The sequence below is a fragment of the Gallus gallus genome, chromosome 1 (assembly GCF_016699485.2).
Source record: "Gallus gallus isolate bGalGal1 chromosome 1, bGalGal1.mat.broiler.GRCg7b, whole genome shotgun sequence".
NCBI classification, from domain to species: domain Eukaryota; kingdom Metazoa; phylum Chordata; class Aves; order Galliformes; family Phasianidae; genus Gallus; species Gallus gallus.
The window spans coordinates 68,397,072-68,418,164 of record NC_052532.1 but is presented as its reverse complement, the minus strand read 5'-3'; the positions used below and the strand labels follow the sequence as shown (position 1 = coordinate 68,418,164).

The 21,093-nt window shown below is 43.4% G+C and overlaps 2 protein-coding genes and 1 long non-coding RNA gene across 8 annotated transcripts; 1 reads left to right on the top strand and 2 right to left on the bottom strand.

The window, feature by feature from the left end:
- Nucleotides 1-886: 886 nt before the first annotated feature.
- LOC418222 (heat shock transcription factor, X-linked-like) lies at nt 887-4,767 on the bottom strand. Its single transcript, XM_416447.8, has 2 exons — nt 2,552-4,767; nt 887-1,764 (listed from the first exon to the last, which is right to left on the bottom strand). Exons 1-2 carry the CDS (start codon nt 3,203-3,205, stop codon nt 1,078-1,080), a joined length of 1,341 nt encoding a protein of 446 aa, XP_416447.6. The 5' UTR covers nt 3,206-4,767; the 3' UTR covers nt 887-1,077.
- On the top strand, nt 4,268-9,423 carry LOC124417891. The gene is made up of 2 exons (XR_006934326.1): nt 4,268-5,756; nt 5,897-9,423. It is a non-coding gene; the product is annotated as an uncharacterized LOC124417891 (long non-coding RNA).
- On the bottom strand, nt 4,916-19,603 carry ENDOUL (endonuclease, poly(U) specific). 6 transcript variants are annotated; one of them, XM_015291360.4, is made up of 8 exons: nt 19,384-19,603; nt 14,824-14,923; nt 13,292-13,403; nt 12,041-12,162; nt 11,853-11,965; nt 11,102-11,255; nt 10,379-10,639; nt 4,916-5,061 (listed from the first exon to the last, which is right to left on the bottom strand). In XM_015291360.4, exons 1-7 carry the CDS (start codon nt 19,392-19,394, stop codon nt 10,382-10,384), a joined length of 870 nt encoding a protein of 289 aa, XP_015146846.2. In that variant the 5' UTR covers nt 19,395-19,603; the 3' UTR covers nt 4,916-5,061; nt 10,379-10,381. The 6 variants fall into 6 exon arrangements, with proteins under 6 accessions (XP_015146846.2, XP_040505996.1, XP_015146844.2 ...); XM_015291358.4 differs by lacking the exon at nt 4,916-5,061 and adding an exon at nt 10,161-10,250; XM_040650062.2 differs by having other exon boundaries at nt 11,853-12,162.
- Between the last annotated feature and the right edge of the window lie 1,490 nt (nt 19,604-21,093).

The window sequence follows — 21,093 nt, the reverse complement described above, 5'->3', positions numbered from 1 at the left end:
AAACAGCCCTAATGTGTTAGGGGAGACTGGGGGAGTGGAGCGGGAAATAGAGAAGGCTTTGATGCTGTGCAAGTGCTGTTCAGCAACAGCTAAAACATTAGTATGTTACTGGCATCATTTTGGTCACAGATCTAAAGCACGGCTCCATAGGAGATGCTACGAGAAAAATCAACTGTATCCCAGCCAGACCCAGTACAAATGAGTAAGTTACTGAGGAAAGGCTGAGAGAAGTCAGATCATTTTTCCTGGAGAAGGTCAGGCTTGGTGGTCAGATCTTTTCACTGTTTATAAATACCTGATTGGAGGTGGAGGTTAAGAAGCATAGATACAGCTTGGCTGGAGAATGGCTTGAGAGCAGCCCTGAGGGGAAGTATTTAGGAGTGTCAGTTGATTGAAAAATTCAACATGAGCTGGCAGTGTGTGCTTGCAACCCAGAAGGCCAAACTGTGTCCTGGGCTGTATCAAGAGAAGTGTGACCAGCAGGTCAAGGGAGGGGATTCTGCCCCTCTGCTCTCGTGAGACCCCACCTGCAGTACTGCGTCCAGTTCTGGAGCCCCCAGTATAAGAAGGACATGGACATGTTGGAGCGGGTCCAGAGGAAAGCCACAAAAATGACTGGAGGGCCACAAAGATGATCGGAGGGCTGGAGCACCTCCTCTACAAGTACAGGCTGAGAGCTGGGGCTCTTCAGCCTGGAGAAGAGAAGGTTGTGAGGAGACCCAATAGTGGCCTTCCAGTCCCTGAAGGGAGCCTACAGAGAAGCTGGGGAGGGACTTTTTATAAGGGCATATAGCAACAGAACAAGAAGGAATGGCTTTAAACTGGGAGTTTAAATTCATAAACAGTTGAACAAATGACTTTACAAATGGACATGACAACTGAAAAGGTTTATTATTGAAACATTTTATTTCCAGAAGAATTGAATTAATAAGTAGTTAAAGATGTAAACAAAGGGGTATGAGAACTAATAAGGTGAATTACTGATAGGTGTTATTTCTGCAGCTATTCACCTATGAGCTACAGCTTAGAGATGTGTAAGTAGGGGCTTCTGTCCCACTGCCTGCAGTGGGTCCCACACTATGGAGCTGTCCCATGACCTGCATCTGCCTGGTGCCGGCTGCAGGTACACGTTGGGCAGTGTGGGATTGCATGGGGCTGCCAGTCTGGTGGCATCATCATGGCTGCTGCCCTCATGGCCATTGCGAAGCAGGAGTCAAGGAAAGTCAGGGCGGCCCAGGGAGCCTGCAGCTGTGGTGTTTCTGGGGGCTGCAGAAGCTCCTGCTGAGGACAGCCAGGTGTGAAAGAGGGGAGCAGGAATGGCAGGGTGCCCTGTGATGGAGGAACACAAGTGGCAACCAGCGTCTGGCTGCTGCTCGGTGGCAGCATGGAGCAAGGCAGAACCTGGCAGTGTTCCGGTGCTGTTGCTGCAGCAGGGCCTGGTAGGATGTGAACATTGCCTCCTTGGGCTCGGAGGGTGTCATTCTTAGGGCTCTTGGCTGGCGGGGGCCCCATGGGCGCTGCTGCCTGTGTGCCTTGTGGCTCTGCTGCCTGCAGGCCCCTCACTGGCCCAGCAGCCACTCCCTGTGTGGGCTGGCCATTTGGGCTGCTCTTCTGGGGGTTCTTATTCAGAGCCTCCTGCAGGGCAGGGGCAGGGACAGGGACAGGGGCAGCCATGGGTCTTCTCTTGTGAGCTACTCTTCGTTTGCAGTGTCCCAGCAGCTGCGGATAATCTTTTCTGAAGTGTGGGCTAGAGTAGAGGAGTAACTGAAAAATACAAGGGTGAAGAGTTAGGTGCTGTCAGTGTGGGGCTGAAGGACAGCATGATATAGGAAATAGGACTTCTAATGGCTAAGGACAAATGCAGGTATTAACAAGGGTTACTAGTGTCTTAGTTTCAGCTGGGGTGGAACTGTATTCTTCAGAGTGCTGGTATGAGTCTATGGTCTGGTTCTGGGAGTAAAGCACATCGATGTCTGTAATTGCTGCTAAGCAGTGCTGGACAGAGCCAAGGCCATTATTTGTATCTATCTATCTATATATACATATATATACATATAGACACAACTTTTATTGTTTTCCTTTTATCTTAATAGTTTTATCTCAACCTATGAGTTATCCTTTTTCCCCTGATTCTCTCCCCCATACCACCAGAAATGGGGAAATTGAGTGGAGGACTGTGTGGTGCTGAGCCAACTGCCAAGTTAAACTACACCAATAAGTCAATTTAATCGTACAGTTTAGGCTGACTAAGACAAGATATTTTGCAAATACATTGACATGAGTTTGTCATATCCTGATTTATTTATTTTTCCATTCCATGGAAAGTAGGTACAACCTGGGTACAGCCCAAATATATTGTGTCCGTATTTCTACTACTACTACTCAGCAGTGCTACCTCTAAAATACCTGAAACATGCAGAGAAAGAAATTAAGGTCAGACTGTTTGTTGTCATCCTCACCTTCTCTATGACCAAAGCTTATTTTAATGGAACATCCTTCTCTCTAAGTTCTGCAAGAGCTGGTTAGTGTGGAGAACAATTGAGGTACTTACCTTCCTATGGGCAGAAAATGCTTCTCCCTCGGCCAGAAATTGAGGAAGGAAAGATCTTTCCAAGTGCTGTGGCACTTTGGTGAAGCCATACAGGTTCAGCTGGCGAACAAAGCTCTTCATGCAGGTACTCTCAAAGGCTCTCGCAGGTGCTTCCCTTGCCAGAACTTCCACCTTGAACATTTCTTCCTGGATTACAATGCAATTTCCTCCGTGACCCCACTGAATGCTCTTCACTTGGTCACTTTCCACCAGTACCCAGAGTTTTTGTGGGAAGCTGAGGCATGAGAAGACACTGGCTAGGCCAGCACTTTCCTCAGAAGAACTGCTAGGTAAACCTTTGGTTTCCTCTTCTTCTGGAAACATCTGGGAGTCCTGTTCTTCTTGTATTGATGTTCCAGCAGCATGGCCAGCTGGTGCTTGATTGTGTCCTGTAGGGTCTGTAGAAGCGGAGCCTGAAGTCTCAATCAGCTCCTCAGGATCAGCAGCAGAGGCTGTTTCTGCTGCAGACAACTCCATTTCAATATCTCCTGTCTCGTTTTTTTCCAAAGGTTGCACGTGCAGCCATTTGTGCAATGAGCCAGTGTTTGCCCTGCCTTCTGGCAAGGGAAATCCACTGGCACTGCCTGGGGGTTCCAGTGGGAGATGCTCAGGCATCACTGTGGTGCCCTTGTGTCATCACAGTGACATCAGCGTGTGGTGCCCAAGGCCAGGCTGGCTGGAGATGCCTGAGCTGATGTCACTGAGTAGCGCTTGTTGCTGGTCCTGCCCTGAGCCACAGCTGTTTGAACTTGAGTCGAGAGGCAAATAAAGCTGTGTTGGAAGGAGACTGTCCCTCATCGAGGCCTTGCTTCCCCTTCCCTGTGTGCTCCTGTGAGTAGCTCCCTGCTGGCCTCCTAGGTGTCCCTCTGCTTCTGCAGATGGGCTGTAAATCAGTTTCCCAAGCACTGGTAACAGAAGACAATAGCAGCCTCTTCCCAGTTTGTGTCCACCTCTTGCCAATGCTGTGTGACTTCCATAGCAGAGCTTGTGCAAGGGAGTAGCTGTGTGTCCAGGCAATGCTCTGCAATGCCATCAGTGGCGCAGAGGCTGCTCTGTAGGCCCAACTTGAACAAAGACACTAAATACACTTTGCTGATGGTGTAAACTGGAAGTGTGCAACCCCTCCATGGTTTCCTTGCTTTTAATTTTGGTATTTGAGTGATAGAGAAGGTGAGCCAACAAAACCAGGAATGTTCTCTTAAGTATTTAAAATCACACCCCTCCGTACAGGATTAAGTGCTGTACCATTCTATGATTCTTTGATTCTAAGAAGGAAAACTAGATTCTTCTCTGGAGAATCCACTGATAGGATGGGGGCCAATGGGCACAAACTGAAACACAGGATGTATGACTGAAACCAAACGGGTTGAATACTGGAACATTGGAATAAGTTGTCCAGATAAGTTGTGGAGTCTCAAGATTTGGTCAAGACCTAAGGCAATGTTGCCCCAAGCAACCTGCTCTAGATGACTCTGTTTTCTGTAGAGTGTTTGGTCTAGATGATCTCCAGCCTTTCTGTCATTCTGTGACGAGATAGAGCCTGCCTCGAGGCCTGAAGAGTTCCAGTGATGAAAAGGCCAAGAATAGGTGTAGGTACTTTCCAAACAGCTTTCCCAGCATTGATGTCTTAAGAATCAGTCTGTGGTTCTGCAATGCTTTGAAGGATTTGGAAGATCTGGGGAGAGGAGAGTTGGTCTGGGGAGCTATGGAGGAGCATTAGACTCAATATGTGTTGCAGGCAATTGAGTAGAAACTACAATAAACCTAAAACTTATTGTCTGTATGGGAAAAGGGGACATTTTATGAACACATAAACATGCCTTCTGTAAAAGAAGGTCAGTAATAATAAAGTCAGGGGCAGTGGGGAAATCTGTCAGAAAATGAGAGCAGCAGTAGAATTTGAAGTGTTCATCTCTTTGGAGCTTCAAGAAGTCCTTAGGAACACTTGTGTGGTGAACATAATGGAAAAAGAAGAGTGAAGGGACAAGGCTAGAGATCACACCACAGGCTTTGCTGACTCAGGTGTATTTTCACTTCTGCGCTGCCACGCATGAAAATATGAACAAATACTCTGAGGAGCAGTGAAATCCTGTAATGGGATCTGACAGCTCTGGGCTTCTGGGAAGTTCCCAAACCTGAAATAAACTGAATGCTTTTAACATTCAACAGAGTTGGTTTCAACAGCTGTAGAAACTCTTGAACTTGCTCCATGTAACATTTTTGTGTGCAAACAAATGTCAGCCGGTGCTATAGGGCATATTTTAGAGGAGCTCAGGACCAGATTTCCAGGCAGTAAAAGTAATTATGGCTGATCAAGTTTTGGAATATACAGGGAAAATAAAAATATTTATTTAAGAAACTGAAAATATTTTAAATCTCTGCTCAGCTCTTGCTTGCCATAGGCACTTTATTTCAAACAATCTTTTCTACTGTTTTGCATCCCACAGCAATAGGCTGGCTTTTCTAGTCTCCTTCAGGAAAAAAGAAAAGAAAAGAAAACAAAATAAAACAAGTGAATCAGAGCACAGCTTCTACCATCAAACTCAAATTTACACACACACTTTTCCTCGTGTCTAGAAACATGTATCGTATGACTAAATCTCTTATGTACATGTATTTAAATGCAGATAAATTGTCATGTCATTTGTGTCAGGGTATACATACAGTGTGTCTGTATACCTTTTCTTAACCACATGGATTTGCTTTATTTAGAAGAATTCTTCCATAGAAGTATCTCCATCAAATGTTAAGCTGTCTGTGAAAGACTGGGCTAAAAAAAAAAAAAAAGATACAGCGTGCTCCAAAGTACAGCTTGTCACGCACATCTTGAAATTCTTATTTAAGACTGGATAGTGAAATATCAACATCTATTTACAGTAACTCGCTACGGTTCTGAAAAAGGATCAGCCACTAATGGGATGATCCTTTGATGTGTGTCTGTATGGGAACTGTTGAATCACAGCTGAACCTCTGATTGACCACCTGAGGCAAGCTCTGAGTCAGCCATGGGAGCACAGGTGAAGGCAATTGACCTGTGTGACAGAAAGGGGTGGAGCCTGGCTCCACCTCTCCGAGACCCCATTTAAGGGCTGACTGCCACAGAGGAGAGGTCTCTTTCTTTGGAGATTGCTCCTCTTGGAGTCTTTTTGGCAAGCCCAGGACATAGGTAAGCTTTCTAATCATCTCTGTTTAGTCCTTTCTAATGCGATAATCTTTCTAGCCTAACGCCTGTATACTTACTGACCTTACATATGCCTGAGTTTCTTTTTCTCTGATATTACTCTTTACTTGCTGTTTCTTCACTAGATGGAAATCCCCCTGCACTTAATCCCAACACAGCTCCCAAGGGGAGCCTGCGATACTAGCAGTTCTGTAGAACTAACAACAGCACATCAAAGTTCCTGCATGGTGAATGTAAGCAGAGGAAGCCTGGGGCTTCCTTCACTGGATTTTTTTCTTGCCACACCTCATTAAGATAAAGGCACAATAGCTTTTAAGCTTTAAAATCTAATACTTTCATTATTAGGCCTGGTAGAAATGTAACTGCCTGGCAGAAGGGAGAGGCAGTCCTGGTGTCATGCTGTAGTTGAAATGGATTCTCTGGAATTATATTAGCAAGAGTACCAAGCTGGTAATTCCTCTGGGACCAATTTTAGTGGGACCATTGCTGTTTTGTTATTGTTTCTTCAATGGATATTGCTTGTACTGAGTAATTTCAGTTTCAGGTTCAAGAAAGAGCTACAAATGTGACAGAAGCCGAAGGAAGGTAGCTGTGCTGTGCTCCTTGCATGCTAGTGTTTGGCTGAGATGTCTTAAAGACAAAAGGCAGCAGAGGTCAAGTAAGTTCCAACTAAGGCTCGTCAACTGATTTATAGCAATTATGTGCTCAGTTTCTCATACCATTAAGTCATGCAATGAACATAAATTGAGTTACGGAGCTGTTATTGGAGACTGACGTCTCACTACCCCGTATGGAGGGCATTTTAGGACTTTTTTTCCTTGCACTCTGCATATTCACTGTCCTCTGTAGAGTTAAAGATGATCTGGCTACAGCTTCTGTAGGCCTTTGCTTAATGGGGGATTTGGACCTACACTGAAATTTCAGCAGCTCAATGCAAAATGTGACATAGTCCTCCCCCTGTCCTGAGTGCCTGGTGCTGGCAGTATATTATCATGGACTGCCTTTTGACCCTACCAGCCCCACATGTGCTGGCTGGACATTAAGAGCACATAACTTCCAGGGAAGAAAAGGAAATACGTCCATGAGTACATCCCCCTCAGGTCAGTTCTTCATAACAATGCTCTCTGAATTTGTTTCTCTGTTTGATAGGCCTAACCAGCTGGGAGTAACAAAGCTACAAAAACTCTTGAACTCTCTTGCACAAGCAGCTTGCAGGCCTGAAATAACTGCCTTTGGAGCAGTCCAAGGTGAAGGCAAGCCAGAAGCAGCAAAAGCTGCTCTAGCTTTAACTTAGCTTTGGGTATTGTTCTGTGCTTCCTGAGGCCTTGTTTTTTTTTCCACAGAACAATTTGAGGAACTAGGGGTGTGTTCCTCATAGCAAGAGGCATTGTGTCCTGCCTGGTCAGTGCCATCAGGAGGCTGAGGAGAGGCAGCTCGTATGATTTTTTTTTTTTTGCTGTTGGTGCCCTCCAGATGAAGCACCTGGAGCTGCTGAGGGGCATCCCTGCCTGTGCCCTCAGCCAGGCCAGTGCTTACCTCTAGAAGGGGTGGATCAGGCCTTGTAACCCTATGATCCCATGCTGTCTCAGCAGCACAGGTTGGAATGCGAAATATGGGAAGGATCTACGGATGTTTCTGAGAATTCACAGAGGAAATGCAGTCCAAAGCCACTGAAAGGTGGGGAGCTGTAATGGCTCAATTCCACACCTTCTTCCTGAGCCAGCACACAGTGTAGCATGGTGCTCACCAAGGGGCTGCATGTCCTGAGAGCCAACCCAGTGGGTCAGCTTCCACTCTGACTTTATTTTAGAAGTCCATCACCCTTTGGCATGCACCACTTGTTAGCTGTTTGCTTAGGTATTTTTCTAATGCCCTCTTGACTCTTTCACCCAGGCTCAGTAATTTCACTCCTGTCTTTGTTTCATTGTCTTGCTGGCTATAATGTATAGATTCTCACTTAAAAGCTCAGCAACAATTTTTCTTACTGAAGCCAAGACAAGATTACACATCTGCACATCACAAAACCAAGCCCTGGTCATGGGGCTCTGTGTTACAGTTCCTTCCTTGGTGGCTGGGTATCTTCAATACTGAGCCATTGTTATGCCTGGTATTAGAGTCTAGCTGCCATCAGTGGGGTTCAGCAACTTCTTTTTGGAATGCTTACCCTAAAGACAATCTTGTTCTGCTGCGAGAGTTTGCTTAAGGGATGATGAACTGTCCTAGCGTACCAATGCATTCACTCTTAGCATCTTGTACTGTGGCTGTAGCTAACAGCACTTGTACTTTGAGGAAAAACTGCTTCTGTGTTTTAAATTCCTCTGCCATCATTGGCATTGAGTGCAAGGTAATTCTATCAAAGTGTTCCTGCATTAGAAAATAGCAACACCTGCTGCCCTTTTTTTTTTTTATTTGAAGAAACTATTGAGCAAGTTCACTTACTTGAAATTGTGCGTGCCTAGCTTTCTGGAAGCCAGCACAGCTCCATCTTAATTCATTCAACAAATTTCCTACTCTCATCTAAACATAATGATATTACTAAACATTTTCCACTGACCTTAGACTACTGTTTATTTTATTTAGGGAGACTGAAGCTGAATGATGTTACCACAACCAGCTAAGTGATTTTCTGTTTGTGATCATTTCTTATGTATTATATTGTTTCTCTCTCTTCTGTAATGCAGACAGACTTTACATTTCTTTCTGTATAACTTCAGTGAGAGTGATCGGATCTACAGCCACATTCTATGCAGTATTTTGGGGAATCAAATGATATAGAAATGGTTATACTGTTTCTCTTATTTTCTTTGTAGAAATTTGCTACTATCATTCTTTCCTGTGAATTGATTTAAAACTCTTGTAGGTATTTTTGTCATTCCTTCTTTTATTCCAGGAGAAAACTTGGAGAGGCCACCTCATCTTGTGCTGCATGTGGGTCTCATTCCTAACAATCCCACATTTGTTGGGAAGGATCAGTCAGGATCACAGAACAGGCAGTGCCTCCTTCTCTTTTAGAAGAGGTTTGGAGAACTCCCAACATGACAAGGAGGAGCTTCTCCCTACACCTGGGGATATGGCAGCTGCAGTGCTGTTAGAGCCTATAGTTCCTTTTTCCTGCATGGTGGGAGCACATGATCTCATTGCCAGCTTTCCCAGGGGCCATTCTGTTTGGGATTATTGTGAACTGACAGAACATTGAAATCCTACACTGACTCTTATTCCTATTTCTAGAGATACACCTGTGCAGTAGTGCAGCTTCTTCCTGCAGCCCAGAGCCGAGCTCATTGCATACCTGCCCTCTAGAGAGAGCAGCCTGCTTGTGCTAGCAAGGAGTGAGCTCTGGCACACAGGCACTCCATGATCACCCTTCCCATACACCAGTGAATGCCTGAGTGCTTGAGGTCACCATGCTTCTTGTTTGCACTTTCTTGTAACACACTGGGCAGAACCAAATCCTCACTCTGTGTCTCTACTTTGATTGCTCACTGCCCTCTTCTCTCCTTGAGCTTAGCAAGAGTATTTGCTAATAGACCATCCACTTGCACATTCTTTCCCACCATTTTCTGCTTATTTACGGATCTAGCTAGCTTTATTTGTTAAACCTGCTAACTGCCAAGACACAAGATGTATCAACTAAATCTTACAAGGGAAACAACTGTGCAGTAACAACACGGGGCACCAAGAGCAGAAATGAGCATGCAGTGGCCTGGCAGCATCAGGCTAGTGGAAGTCTCTGGACAGAGGCATTGGAAAATATCTTATGGTATCAACTCTGTCTATTCACTTTCTGCCACGTTTGATAATTTTTTCTGCACTGGCATGATAAGGAAATGTATCATATTCCTTTCCTTGGAATATAGAACGCATTCTGGAAGAATGAGAGCAGATGTCCTGCTGTTGCAGATAAGTGATCATGTCCAGGAATAGGACCAGCATCCCCAGTGGTATCTTATTGTTGTCAATGGATTATACAGGACAATTAATCTAACCCTAACACATGTTACACAAGCAGATAAGTCACTGCAGACATCACTGACTGTAATGCAAAACAGGTGCCGATATCAGGGACTTCTAAAGTTAGGTGAGATAGAGCCTACTGTGGCATCTGGAGGCAGGCCAAAGCCTGGGTGCAGTGACAGACTTGCTGTTGACCTGATGATCATTCTCACAGTTGAATGTGTTTCCTGCATATCCTGGGCACTGCAATTGTAAAATTCCATTTGAAATTAACCTCTAATGAGATGAGAAAACAAAACAGGAAAAAAAATGTAAGAGATGTGCGGTTACTGCTCTTTCAAATATGCAGTGGCTAACAAATAAGAGAAATAAATGTGACCTTTTTCCAAATTCTAATATCTGGTGGAAAGTATAATGCATTCAGGAAGGCTGATAGAAGTTTAATACAGACTTTAATATGAAAAGAAGCGTATTTCAGTGTGGGTCAGACACTTGAACATGGCACGCTATTGATTCAACACTTCACTGCAAATCAAAAGGGAACAACTCATTAATTTACATTACAAATGAATTGTACAAAACAACACATCAATTTACTCCCTCCCCCTCATGGAAAAAAAAAGAAAGGAAGGAATGTTGCCTGATCACTGTACCTACTAATCTTCATTACTGGTGTTGAGGAGTACTGGATATGCTGTTCCAATGTGGCGCCCGTGGCGACAAACTACAATCTGTAGTTCATATTCTTCTATCTTCACTGTTTTACGTGTGACTCTTTCTTCAGACAGCAGAAAAATGACGGTGTAAAGGGCAAATTCAAACTCAGGGCTGACACCAATAAAGGTGCTTCCAATTGGCTTGACTGAGCCCTTCCAGCTGAACTGTATGCTCAAAACTTGGTCATCTCTATCAGGCTGAAAACATAAAAAATAACAATGCAGTCATCTCCAATACAGCTGTGACCACACATAGTATCAGATTCTGGATTGTAGGTACAATTCTTCCTGCTTATGGTTCTACAACTTCTGAACTGCTCTACCTTTCCTACCTAAGGTAACCTTATACCTCTGAGGACAACAGATGGAAAGCAGTTTAAACCAGTGAACTTTGTTTTGTTTGAATAACTGTGCTGCCAGCCTTTTGGCACAAAGATACTTTGAAGGGGTCTAGAAATGTAGGCACCTGCTGGATGTACAATAACCATAGATCTCAGTAGGAAGAGGATGAGAGGGTATTTGTCAGTGACTGTGGCTGTGATTAAATGTATACAGGGAAAAATGCAATGCTATCTGCATCATGGTGCCCTGATTCATTAACTCAATTTTCCTCTGTGCATCTATTGATCTTATTTTCAAGGCCACCCTGCTTGTTCTTACCCTGGTTTTGTTCTTTCGAGCGATGTATCCCTTGTAGTCAATTTGTTTATGCTTTTCCTGAAGATAAAATTGCACCCAGTTGTGCAAACCTAAGATCTGTTTACCACGCCTTGTTTCTCCAACAAAAACATGTTCAAAACCACAGGAGTCAGGTCTGTAATAAACAAGAATACATACATATTTTGTTTGAATAGTTAAAATTCACTAATGTAAAAGGAAAAGATGCACAAGCTTGTCTGGATTCATCTATGAACAGTTTATTTGTCAGGATTAGTTTGGGGGTTGTTGAGTTTTCCTTCTTACTTTGCAAAAAAGCTTCCAATGCCATCTACTCACAAAGTCTAAAGCTCTGTGATGATGAAGATTGTTAATAAAAGCTACAGATGTATCACTGCTGCTTACCCTGATTTTAGTCAGGCTTTTGACACAATCTCCTGAAACAGCCACGTGGACAAATGCATGAAGGATAGTTTAGAAAAGCAGATGGTGTCGTGGATTGAAAAGTGGATGAACATCTGCACTTGAGTACCTGTGACTTGAGATGGCAAGTCCATCTGGATGCCAGTCACCAGCAATGTACCCCAAGGGTCAACATCATCAATGTCTGACCAGTAAGTCTTCAACATGATCTGTGTGGGACCAATGTACACTGCCTTAGGCCATATCCTGAGACTGCCTTCCAGTTTGGCATGTAGTGAATGGAATTCAGGCTTGCAGTTGCATGAACTGTGCAGAAATTCATTGGACATACCTGTCTCCTTCTTTCCTGGGATAGAGCTGGAACCAGATGTCATAGAGCTGATACTTGAAATCAGCAAGGTTTGGCTTTGCTAGTTTCTTTTTAAGCAGATACTCATGAGCTAGCTGAAGGATAGAAAACAAAGATATGTGTATCTGTAATTCAGTGTCTTCAGTGACAAAACTGAATTCGTGACTCACTTTCATTACTCCAGTCATTAAGATGGCATCAAGAAAGCAATTGTTTTCAGCTATTTCTTCTGGAGTCACTATTTCTTCTACTCCAGTTGATGTCTCATAGTTGTCCAGTAGGGAAATAAAGGCTGTAGAAAAAGAGAAACTTGTGATGAACAAGACATAATCATACCTGTGACCCAGTCTTTAGAGCCATTATAAAAAGCTGCCCTATAATAGGGCAGGAAGGTCATTCCTTTATGTGTCAGATTTCATTCTCACTGGAGTGGCTCAGTACCAGATCAACTGTTTTTAGGTTAAACAGCCCAGTACTGAGATCCCTAATGCAAATAACTGGCTGAAACAATAATGAGCCTCTATAAATAAATATAAATCTGAGCACCTAAATTACAGATTGCTTCTTATGAACTTGTGTTATGCTAGCAGAAGGCTTTGTGGGCATTATTTCAGCATGAACCTACATAAGATGACCTGAGGTTGAGTTCATGGCCACTGAGTGGATGGTTTTATTCTCCCTGGTGCATCCCTCTTGCCACTCACTCACTCTGATCACGAGCTGCTTCTCGTCTACAACCAGGGGATTCTGTGGGTAGATTCAATACAATAAGATAATTAAAAAAAAAATACTTGAGGTCCAAAACATAGGTTAGAGAGCTGAAGTAGCTCCGGGTTCAGTACTTAGCTGTGTCCATGAGGGGCTGGGTTGTGAGCTCAGTGAAGAGTATGGGAACAGAGAATGGTACTCCTTATTATGCCAACTGTTTGATCAGCTGAGCAACATAATGCAAATGCACCCAGGGAAAAGAAAAACCAGGAAAGGAAACATATACTGATAGACGTGCTTGAAGTATAACCGTAACAGGAATGCAAGAGGTAGCTGTGAATCTAATGCTGTGTGAAAGGGTAGGAGCTGTGAGCAAAGGAGGAAAGATGACTTCGACATCTTTTTCAATACATGGAATAACATCAAAGGAATGACAAGACTCTCTTCCACTTTGCTTTGTAGTTGGAGAGCCTCAGAGAAATTCAGATCTTGACTATAGCAGAAAAGGGTGCTCTTCCTGACACCAAGACTACAGATAACCTACATTATAAACACTCGGGAAACTACCTTCAAATGACTTGCAGCCTGATGAACCTCACCTTCTGCTCATTTGATCATCCAAATTAAATGCAGTGTTATGTTTTAGGTAAACACATAAAACCAACTCAGATTCTTCGTGTCACTCCCACCATTAACAAAAGAGCAGGTCTCACTTGCAAAAGTTTTTATGTTCTTCAGGCGTTCTTCATTTACGTAGTGAAACAGATGTCTGGCTGCACTGTCCTGGACAACACTGTCACCTTGCAATACAGCATCTGCTTTTCCCTGGGAGAAAGACCAGAATGAAACAACAGAAGTAAAATGTTCTCAGAGGAGACGGCAGCTGCCTTTATAATAATGAAAACAAAAAGCACGATCCTATCAGGATCCTGTGTTAGGAATGATTGTCCTACAAAACAAGAGAAGATATTACTGAAGAGCTGCCAGCATGAAGACAGACATAATCTCTGGCACTGCAGAAGACTGAAATTTTTCTGTTGACTCTTGTTCACAGATGACTGAGCATCCATGTGATGGATCAGTAACTACCGTGGCTCCCTCAGGCTCAGCCTTCGTCTTCCCTTTCTCACTTCCTGACCATCATTCTAGCAGTTGCCCCAGTGACAGGGTGATGCTGAGGCATCTGTGCTGTTCTGTCATCTTTGGACTGGTGCATGGTTGTGCTCCAAAGTTTTCAAAGACTTCTGGTTGGTTGCTTAAAAGCAGATATTTTAATCGATGTGACCAATAAGCACATCCAAAACAGATGTGGCTTTCCAATGATTTTCAAGTTTCTGTTCCACAAAAGGCATTCTCAAGGCAGGAGGAGAAAGGATGAATAACTGTAAGTTAACATGGGCAAGGAGTATCTAGAGCCTTGTTCTGTGAAATGGAGAAAGCATGTGGGAGAAGCTTTCCCTGCATGCATTTTGGCTAGAGGTAAGTCTCTTTCAACTTTATTATCAACATCAGGAGCAGCAACAACCCTGAAACCCTTCTTTCTCACACCTCTGCTACTCCACTCTCCAGCTGAGACCCAGGAATTCCTCAGTTTTCTCAAAAATGTCTTGGAACCTGCCTCCTCTTGTCTCTTACTGCAAGCCACCCAGATTGTACAGACAAGCAGTCATGCACACGCATAACCATATGCACAGAACTATCCAGGGTAAAGGAGACCTCAGAACGTCTCTAGTCCTGCTCAAATTATGGTTAACATTGAATTCAGGCTATATTGCTCTAGGTGTCATTCTGTTGAATATTGAAAATGTCCACAGAAGGAAATTTCACAACTTTTTTCTTCCATTTGCATTTCAAGAAGGACACTTCTTGAATTTCATGATGTTTTTTCAGCCTGTTCCTCTAGCCTGCCAAGGTCCAGCTGAACGGCAGCCCTGACCATGGTTTGCTCTCATCTGGAAAAACTGAGACGTTGCATTCCGTCTTCTCATCCTCCAAGTCACAGATGAAGATTTTAGGACTCAGGACAGGCGTCTGAGAGATGCTACCAGCTTCTGGGTCCTGTGGAACATTAACTAATTCTCTGTAGTATTCCTTCTCCTAAGTGATTCTCACTCAGAAGTCTTGCCTATGCCATTAATAGAAATGATGAAGCATAAGCAATTCTTTTAGCAAAAGGCAGCTTCACAGACTTTTTTTTCCTACAATACCACTCTGCCCATCCTCATGTCACTTAGCAATTAGTTACCTGCAGTTCAATTGCATAATCTTTCCCAGGTGTAAAGCGGTTAACATCCATATCCCACATCTCATTGAAAAGTTTAGAAAGTTCATGATTTAAGGCCTTCCTGCCAAGAAATACAAAGAAATGCACATGTTAAGGAAGATGCGTACCATTATTTTTGAAAGTCATTTCTAGAATCTTCTGAAGTCACTCTAACCACGTTCTGGACACTAGCATGTCAACAGGAGAGCTTTCTCTTGTCCCTGCATCTTTCTGTCAGTCTGCTCTAAAAAACATTGAGCTTATGGTCAATGTTAAAATCTAAAGAATGCTGGTAACCTGTAAGAAAACATGAGTCTTCCCTAAGGTTATTTTAGAACACATTTTAACAAGGTGCTTATTAACCTGCTGTATTTTCCATGCAGTGAAATAAAAAAAAATATATGGTAAATATGGTATAGTTTCATTGAGAAGGATTCTACGTACAAACCAGAAGCAAGCAGATTGTTACCTACCCAGAAAAACAGAAGGCAAAGAACTTTCTCTCTGATGCTTTTCTAGTTATCTTATATACACTCTTTCTCCATACTAGAGATGCTTTCCTTTACCCACAGGCATAGTCGGCCTAGCATGAAGCTAGAAGGATGAAGGGGGACTAAGACTCCAAACATAGCATCTGTATACAGTTAAATCCTTGTATGCACTGATCTCAAATATTTATATAAATCTATCCAAACTGGTCCCTTCCTGATTTTAATGGACTTTTTTTTTTCCTGCATAGCAATGTACAGTTTTCAGAAGTCTATCCATCCATCTACCAACAAGATTTGGGAAGGTGCTATTGTGATGAACTGCCCAAAGGTAGCTTCAGGTCCGGGGCATTATGTCCACAGTAAGGCATAATATCACAGATCTTTTCCACCAGGAACAGGGAGAAGAAAGAGAAGTGAATTAATCTTGAAATGACAGTTGAACTAATAAATTGCAAACCAGCACATGCATCAGTGCCTAGAGGAGAACACGCCAATAAATTTAAATTTCTCCTCCAAAGCAGATGTTCTGAAGAAGTGCTGAAATTTGTCTTTCAAACAGCCATTTGAGAAACCTCTCATGATTTTACAACAGATTCTTCTGTGTCAGACCAAGGCATCGTCAAGCCCAGCTCTGAGCCTCCAGACTGTTAGCTGCTATGTCCTATTCTCTTCTTCTGGTCAGGATGGAGATACATGCTGCATCCTTTGACCAGTGGCAGATTCCATGCTCTCTAGCAGATGTAGTGATAAGATCACAAACAGTTTCCTGATTTGGCAGCCTAGATGCAAGGCAGCTTGATATCAAGGAAGAGCAAAAGTGAGCCAGATAGGCACACCTGTTGTTGGCAGGGAGGGAAGGCATTGCAGAAACAAGGGCATTAATCAAGTAGTTGGATATCAGTTGAGAAGCAATATATCAAGACACTGTGTGTCTTCTGTCCTGGACTGTACTTTGTGGATGGATACGAAACTACTAGTCGAAGTTACATGCTTCAGCAGAAAACAAAAAATAGCAAACTGTGCCTGGAGAACTGGAACATTTTTCACTAATATTGAGAAAGACTTTTTCTCCAGAATCGTCTGAGTAGCTGCGGGATGGAGCTCAACAGCCCAGGATTTAAATCCTGAAAAGCATAAGCAGTCTGCACTTAACTCCTTGAAAGTCGGTTGCCCAAAGGAGTTCATATCCCAGTGTTAAGAGGCAGAAACAGCCAGTTTGCATTAGTGCACCAGAGGATAAGCTACAGCAGCTGAGGAGCACAAAGAATATGTGTGATATTAATCTTATATCTGGTGTTGTTTAGTGGGGAAAGCAACCTCTCTCAGCAGGGTATGGCTAAGAGCTGTAATATTTGGTGACCAGACCCAGGTCTGCCTGCAATGGGGCATCTCAGCCACCGTGTACCTCAGCTGTGCTGGGGCACTGACCTTCAGTTTTGGCTCAGGCTCTGTGTTACCTCAAGATGATGGACGGTATATGTACAGGATCACCTGAATTTGGATCTGTACCTGAATAGGTGTCAATGAAGGAGAGAGCTAAAAATACTAGTATGTGGGAGCCAAAGGATATGTTTGTTCCTAGGGTTAAAAGAAGGACAATTTTTGCATAGGTCTTGCAGAGCATCAGAAGGAGGCTGTCGCAGAGCAGATGTATTTATATACATAAGTGTTTGGCCTTGCCCACACCCCTGGCTCTGCTTGCACAGCAGACGTGTGCTTTTGGCACTGTGATATCGATACAGGCCGTGCAGCCTGTACAAGCCTCTCAGCTTCACAAGAGTCAGCAACACAACCTGTCACAGAAGCCATCACCAGTTTTGCTTTTTATTTGATTTTCCACCTTCTTTCCAGGGTCATAAGAGGAATTCCTTCTCAGAAGAGCTCACAAACCAACATTACACAGAAAATTGCTCATCTCAACAGCTTGGCTGAAGTCTCAGAAACAGGATCAGCAAGTTTCCAGAGCAGTACAGAGGTAGTTTTCAGACTCCAGAAGGGAACTTCATGTTCCCTTGGACTGATCTAATTTTATTGCATCACTTTCCTCCTGGTTTCTGGACTGCTGGTTTCTCTGCTCCTCTGCATCAGCTCGTGCCTTCAGATGGGTGCTGACATATCATGTGCAATTCGTTCTTTACCTTGGAAGTATCTACCAGTGGTAGGTAGGAATCTGCCGTCTACTGAATACCCAATGTACGTGAAAGTTCAGGGCGGCTGTCAGTATTCTTTTCTACTCTATGCATAGTATTCTATAAGCATATATCTTAGTATGTATGCATTTTGGTTAAAAAAAAAGTCTCTTTTCTACGCAGGAAATCTGTAATCCCTTCAATACCTTCTGCTTGTTCTTGGACTGCTCTTTGCAGATTTGTGCTGTGTTTGTAAAGGACTGTAGGGCTCTGCTCGATCTTTGCTCCTCTAGAAATTTTATAGAATGTTTCATGCGTTTAATTTTATAAAATGAATGCCTTTTCTCTCCTGATTCTCTGCTAGGTGCTACTGCAACATCACTGTGGACTCTTTCTGTTTTGTTGTCCCTCTAATTTCCAAACAGAGCAGAGCACCTCTACACATTGAGTACAGAAACATACGTCCCTGCCAAAGCAAAGAACTCGTTTATCAACTTACATAGACATCTCGTAAAAGCTCTTGAGAGTATTGCTTTAAAAAAGGCCAATAAACTTAGCTAACACATATGAGGTCAGAGAAGTGCAAAAAGCAAATCTTTATGCAAATCCATGACATGCAGTTTTTAAGTAAAGCTTTCCTGAGAAAGAGTATTGCATATTTGTGCTGATTTTCAATAAAATTGCATGTATCACTGAAAACAGAGATTATTTTTTTTGGTCACTATTTCTCAGCCTCCTGCTTACAGTGAAACCTCTCAGCTGTTAGACTGGTGTTTTCTCATATAATAAGTTTTATCTATGCAAGAAATCTGGCCAATTGGACTTTATCCAGCTGCAGCCTTGCTCACAGGTCCTTACGTGCACAAAGCGCCATCCAGAAACAAGAACGCCTGGCTTGCAGTTGTAAGAGCTAAAAAGGCTTTTTGGGGAAGGTCTCTGCAATAGTAGCCTGAATGCAACACCAGTGCAGCTGGAGCAAAAGGAATTAACGTTTCCACCTGGTTATAGATGTCAAGTGAAACATGAAAGCTAGAGAGGATGTGCTTGTTTTTTCCAAGTCATTTTCCTGCGTGAAACTTTCATTATGTACAAAACAATTCCCCAGCAAGAGGGTGTTTATTGCTATAAATGAGAACTGACTCAAGAGGTGGAGAGCATGTAAGAAGGATGTGTGGATAGTCATGTGAGCAAGTCAATAAAGTCAAAGCAAGAAAAACACGTATTGCAAATGGGTCAGACAGAGCCTTGAAAGGGAGATTTGGTCAAGCATCTTCTCTAAAGTAAATTTATCTTCAGAGAACCTTTGAACAGAATCCAATTATTAAAAAACCTTTAATCTCAGTGTAGAGAAGTAAAGAGTCTGGAAAGCCTGATGAGCAAGCATTTAAAAGAAGTTCTCAATCACTTAAAAAGAAAAAATATTTCAAATGATGCGAAATACTACTATCAACTCACAGGTTTAACTGAAGAGATAAGCAACTCTCTTGGTTTTCCACTTCTGCCACTGTGCCTGTCCTTCTCCTGGGCCCAGTGATGCTTTTCTTAGTATAAACTCAGTATTTGGAATACAAAAACATCAGTACAACAGGTCTTGTAGGTGGAAATGAAAAAGCCTTTACAAGAGACAAACACAGCAATGGGCAGCTGCTTTGCCAACACCATCAAGGTTCTGAGCAGATTTGAAGGACTGATTCTACATATCAGCTCTATCCAAGCAAAATCTCAGCATTCCCTTATTTTAGCTAAAGCAGTTTACATTTCTCTTGTCTTTTCAGTCCTCACCAACTTTTCAGGCTGAAGGGAGGTTCTAGAACTGAACAGAAACAGCACTGCATTTCACCCAACTCCCTTCTACATCTCCCATGCAAGTATGCCGTTCTCATTTCCCTTTCATGTTAGAGATTAGTATGATTTTCTCTTACCTATCAGCCATGCTAGGCAGAAGCTTTTCTTGTAGCAACACACTGAGAAGGGAAAATGCAAACTGGAGCTCAGAAGTCCTTCCAGTAGCCCAGGGAGTGGAGCTGCCTCCCTTCCCCTCCAGTCGCTCAGAAAGACAAGACAGGAGGTGCCAAATCCCAGGAGGAAACGGGGAGTGCAGCCACAGCACCACGTCCTATGCCTTGGCTGCCACATGCACACGCAGACCAGGAAGTCAGAGCTGGCTGTACCAACTATGCTCCTTATCTTATCAGCAGGTGATTGGGAGGATCAATAGTACCAGGGAAGACAGCAGAGACGTGTTGTCAGGGTTTTCAGGTCTGAGCCTGAGATCCTCATACATGAGTCAAGTCATTACTTCTGGATCAACCCTGGATTATTTATTAGTTTGACGGACTTGTCTGAGGTGAATGAGTGACTCTAGTGCTGCTGGTCTATATACAGTTGTTATATGACAACAGAAGAAAAGCTGGTGATGAAACACGGATCAAAAAGGTTGCAGGTGGGGAATAAAAAAGCAATGTGCGTCTCTGTGTAACAGCTGAAGTTGTTAGTTGTGACCTTGTAAGCACCAGGAGGCATTATAAACAGGAAATGATTTGCAAAGGCGGCCCTTTTCATGCATCACTGGAAGCAAGCAGGGACAGGTGCCATGTGCACAAGCACCCTGCCAGTGCCTGTCCTGGGAAGCTTGTATTCATTATGTGGCTAAATTAAAGCTTTGGGTGGCTTAAAGCTTGTTTTGGTTAATACTTCTTACGTTTTCTTCTTTGTAGTAACTAATTCCTGAAAACATAGCTTTAGGTTTCAAACCATAGGTGTATTTACATATACATATATGTATGTTTGTACGTATACAGAGGCCAAAATATTATGACGTTAGCTATTTATACAAATGGTTCTGTGTCTCTGGTCCACAGAATGGCCTGGGTTGGAAGGGACCTCAAGGATCATGAATCTCCAACCCCCTGCCACGGGCAGGGCCACCAACCTCCACATTTAATACTAGACCAGGCTGCCCAGGGCCCCATCCAACCTCCTCCAAGGACAGGGCATCCACAACCTCTCCGTTCCTCTCTTCTGGGAAGGGAATGGGAAGAACATTTGCCATCATCATGCTCATATTAGGCATTTCCAGGGGAACGTAGCAGACACTCTACCTAACAGAACAACCACCTCAAGCACCAAGTGCTGACTCTCATCAAGGCCAGGGGCCACAGAAACCCTGTGAATAAGGCCTATTTCTAAAGGACATAGGCTGTCTGTGCTGCTCCAAGAGGGTGTTTCTGGACAAAGTGCTTTGCTTTGGTTGCCAATGGATAAGTGCTTGTTTGTTTAGAGAAACTCTTCTCTCCTGCCCTTTGCCTGACTTTTCCCAAGGAGAGAAAGTGGAATGACAGCAGAGAGGCAGCCCGGGCTGGTCAGCAAGAACCTTGCTGGGTTGAGGAGCAGATGAGGAGCTCATGTCCCTGCTGAGGGCAGGGAGAAGGGACTTGGAGCTTTCCGCCTTCACAAAGTTAATTTTTGAGCTGGAGCCTCACCTGACAGTTTAATTCCCACCAAGTTCCATGGCGCCAGTGCCTAGCCTGTCTCTCAGTTACCTACCCAGGTTTCTAAGCCTCAGACTACTAATCCTAAAATCCTCCTTCTTTCCAGCCAATGGTTTTACAATTCCTCCACTTTTGCTAGGA

Coding starts and splice junctions, on each gene's coding strand:
- LOC418222 (XM_416447.8), bottom strand. CDS start 3,205: ATGCCTGAGCATCTCCCACTGGAACCCCCAGGCAGTGCCAGTGGATTT. Junction 1,765..2,551: donor CATTTTCTGCCCATAGGAAG/GTAAGTACCTCA, acceptor TGTATTTTTCAG/TTACTCCTCTACTCTAGCCC.
- ENDOUL (XM_040650062.2), bottom strand. Junction 13,404..14,823: donor ATTATGCAATTGAACTGCAG/GTAACTAATTGC, acceptor TCTTTCTCCCAG/GGAAAAGCAGATGCTGTATT. Junction 12,163..13,291: donor GAACATAAAAACTTTTGCAA/GTGAGACCTGCT, acceptor CTTTTTCTACAG/CCTTTATTTCCCTACTGGAC.